This window comes from Myotis lucifugus, unplaced genomic scaffold (assembly GCF_000147115.1).
Source record: "Myotis lucifugus unplaced genomic scaffold, Myoluc2.0 scaffold_2, whole genome shotgun sequence".
In the NCBI taxonomy this organism is placed as follows: Eukaryota; Metazoa; Chordata; class Mammalia; order Chiroptera; family Vespertilionidae; genus Myotis; species Myotis lucifugus.
Window position 1 is genome coordinate 5375187 of NW_005871050.1, and position 3555 is coordinate 5378741.

Here is a 3555-nt window from a genome sequence, read left to right on the forward strand (position 1 = left end):
CCACCACACTCTTTTCCCACCCCTCAAACACACATTAGCACACCTACACACTCATGCAAGATAAACCAAGTTGTCACTTAAGACTTTAGATGGTGGTCGGTTGATAGAAATTCTCCTGGAGTAAAAGTTCTTTTTTAAAAATTAAAATATACGAAGAGGACTGAACCCAGTAGTTTAATTAATACAATTTGTGAAATATTTTAACATGTAAGCAGCTCTGCACACTAGCAGTCAGAGACTGGGAGTCTTTCTGGGGCAAGGACAAAGGCACAACTTTAAGGGGGTGATGAGGAAGACAGTTGAATAGGGCAAAAGAGTTCCTAGTTTGCTTTTGTACCTAGACTCTTGGTGAGAAGCCAGTGGCCAGCGAAAACCTGAAAGTCATCTTTCCCTTTGAGTGGGCTGCCAGTACCTGGGTTATCAGGACTAACTCAGAAAGTGCCAAAAATGATTATCTTCCGATTTAGTCCAGTCTTCCCATGCTAGGCAATCCCTGCTCAGCATTAAGGTCAGCGTAGTTTGTCTCCATTCAGTGCCTTCCCCAACATTAACAAGTAAAAATGAAACAAGATAAAGGAGAAGAAAGCAGCTCATTTACTCCCTCTCCTGATTTAGTAATGGCACAGTGTTTGGAAATGTTCAAACTATGAAGAACAGATTTTCTATGTTTCTTTGAAAGGGGGGTGTCAGAAATGTAGGTTCCCCTAAAGTACTAGAACTGAGTGCATCCAATGCCATAGGAGTTTTATTTCTTCACAGGTACAGTAACACTTGAGAATAAAATCACAAAACATTAGAAGCAAAAAGAATCTGGATGACAGTACTACTCCCTCATTTTAAAGATGAGGACTTTTAGGACTTTAAAATCCCCAGTTTGAGGATTTCCCATAGGGAAAGATACCTAAACCTTTACAATTGTATTCCACTCTCATAGTCTGTAATTACATTGGGTTCGTTGGACTTAAAAATTACATACAAATAGAGCTCCAATTACAAAAAAAAAAATCGTGATGGTTGATACAAACAAATACTACCCATTGTTTTCACCAAAGGATTGAGGCAGTACATGTTTATTCTCTAAAAGTGTAAAATAAATTGTCATTGCTCAGGCCCCTTAGAGGGCTGGATTCCTGTATAAATCAAACCAGCTCACTAGCAGCTTACATAGTTAACACCCAACACCTTTCACCTCAGCTGGTGATGTAAGCTGGGCAGGAAGTTTATAAACCCCCACCCCCAGCCTGATAGAACTTTGGAACTGTGTAAACAACGCCCCTTGGTGGTCAACATAAGAAAATGCAACAACCAATGCTGACAAATCAGGGCTCCAGCAAAAGTCACAGTCCTGTCTTAAAGTCATCTTCTAGTCTATGCGAATCTTTGCTGGGTCAAGGGAGAAAGCATGGGGGAAAACAGCAGGGGAGAGGAAAATCTGCATTTTTTCTGGAGATGTTTATATGTGCCTAATTAAGGTTAGATCTCAAAGAAAGCAGATACATTTTTGTATCCCATTGAGTCTGAACAGGCAGCTATAAGAGCCACAGACACATGTTATGCTTATATACATAAACATGATTTTTATTGTTAGCATCAATGAACACAGATTAAAGAATATTCACATGCCAAGGACATAATGCTCACAACATCACAAAAGGGCTACTGATTTGTGTTCATATATGATCTGGTGAATCACTATAGGTCTGAGTGAAATAGTATTAGAAAGATTTCTGACACTTCATTTTCCATTTGGACATCTGCAATAACTTCATTAGAAAGAGAAAGAAGATGCTTTGAAGTTGATATATATACTTTTTACAGATGTATGGATTCACCAAAAATGAAAATTACATCCCATTAAACACATTTTAAGAAGTATACAAAGAAAGCACAAAAAACACGGATTTGGTTTAATGGCTTGCCTAATTAAAGGCTTTTTAATTTTTTAAGTTTTAACAACATTCCCCTGTTACAGTAGAAAGGTGTTTTGTAAGCAACTCCAGGGCTCTGTTATTTCTTGCTTGCAAGGTCTTCTCAATTCTTAGTTCATTCTTGATGGCATCAAGCTCTCCATGGATATTTTCCACTTCTAATTCATAATGCAATTTTATTTCTTCTTTTAGGAGTGCATTTCCAACTTCAGTCTGATGTTTTAACTTCCTCACAGCTTCTTTTAAGTCTCTGTTCTCTAGGCTCAACTTGTGGATGACTTCTCTGGCTTGCTGGAGCTCTTCAGTTAAGTTTTTGACATTTGTTGCTTTTTCAGATAGGTCATTTCTTAAAGCTTGAAGTTCCCAGTCTTTCTTCAAAGTTTCTGCCCCTGTTTCTTGAAAATTTAGGGCTTTTGGGGAGACTTCCTTTTTGGCGTTCAAAAGTTCTTTTTCAGCATTTTCAAATTCCTCTTCTATTTTTCTGCATTTCATATTGAGCTCTTCCAGTTCTTCATTCAAAACATTCAGGCTAACATTTTGAGACTTTCCTTCAGTATATTTCTGCTTGTTGCCCTGTCGCCATCGAGACAGATATTCTTTTTTATTCCAGATGCAGTAGTCTTCTGTGCTATTAAAGCTTTCTTCAGTTGTAACATCCAAATTAGAGGATTCACAGGAGACAGAGTTCGTGTCTGCTTCATTCTTTGAAATGTTCATCTTTCTCCCTCTCAGATTTGGTTCTTGTTCTTTTTCATTTGGTTGGGAAATAAATTCTTTCCTCTGAAATTTATTCTCTTCTTGAAACTTTCTACTAGACATGTTGTAAATTTCTTCCATTCTCTTGGCCTTCCCAAAAGTCATTTGTTCAGGAGGAGATTCAGGCTGTAAAACCTCATTTAGAACATCATGAGCACTAAAAGAAGGAGCAAACATATTCTCTTTCCAGTGTTTTCTCTTATCATTCATTTCTTCAAGCACCTCTTCAAATTCCTGGAAAATAATTTTAATCAAAGCACATTATTTACACTGGCAGCTACTGTAGTGAAAAGAACTAAGAATGCTGTCTCATGGCTGAAGAAACCTAAATATTATTTGAAGACTGGTTCTCCTTATAACTCATGAAGTGGCCTGGGCCTCACTTTCCTCATTTGTAAACTGAAAGGGTTATATTAGCTAAGTTCTACAGATCCTTCCAGCTTTAAAATTCTCTGATGCTATGAAATATAACCAATAAATTGATACATTTGGTCATTAATTGTAGAAAATAATTCTATAAAAGACAACCATACACACGAAAACAGATTGCTTCAAAAAGAGTAAAAGTGATTTAAAATCAATAGGCCTAATTTTAAAATAGGCTAATACCTGTGCTTCCAATTTCCCTGATTTTCCTTCAGTTCTTTTTGGTTGGACTACTGTTTATTCATTCTTTAAAGTGACTAAAACATCAGGGCTTAATGCAATGTGAGCTGCTTTTGGTAAAGTGTACCATTCAAACTTCCTCATGACTAACTCTGCCAAATGCCCTTCTGTCTTGACCTGTAAATTCCTGCTATTCCAGTCTTGGGCTTTGCTTTTAGGCATGACTGCAAAGTGTACAGAATTCTATCCATTTTGACAGCAATTT

General features: G+C 37.1%; 1 protein-coding gene across 1 annotated transcript; it reads right to left on the reverse strand.

Moving 5' to 3' along the window:
* Positions 1-1949: 1949 nt before the first annotated feature.
* On the reverse strand, positions 1950-2894 carry CCDC160 (coiled-coil domain containing 160). Its single transcript, XM_023757185.1, has one exon. It carries the CDS (start codon positions 2892-2894, stop codon positions 1950-1952), a length of 945 nt encoding a protein of 314 aa, XP_023612953.1.
* Positions 2895-3555: the final 661 nt, after the last annotated feature.

Bases quoted from the DNA above. Each gene is read 5' to 3' on its own strand.
- CCDC160 (XM_023757185.1), bottom strand. From the start codon at position 2,894: ATGAATGATAAGAGAAAACACTGGAAAGAGAATATGTTTGCTCCTTCT.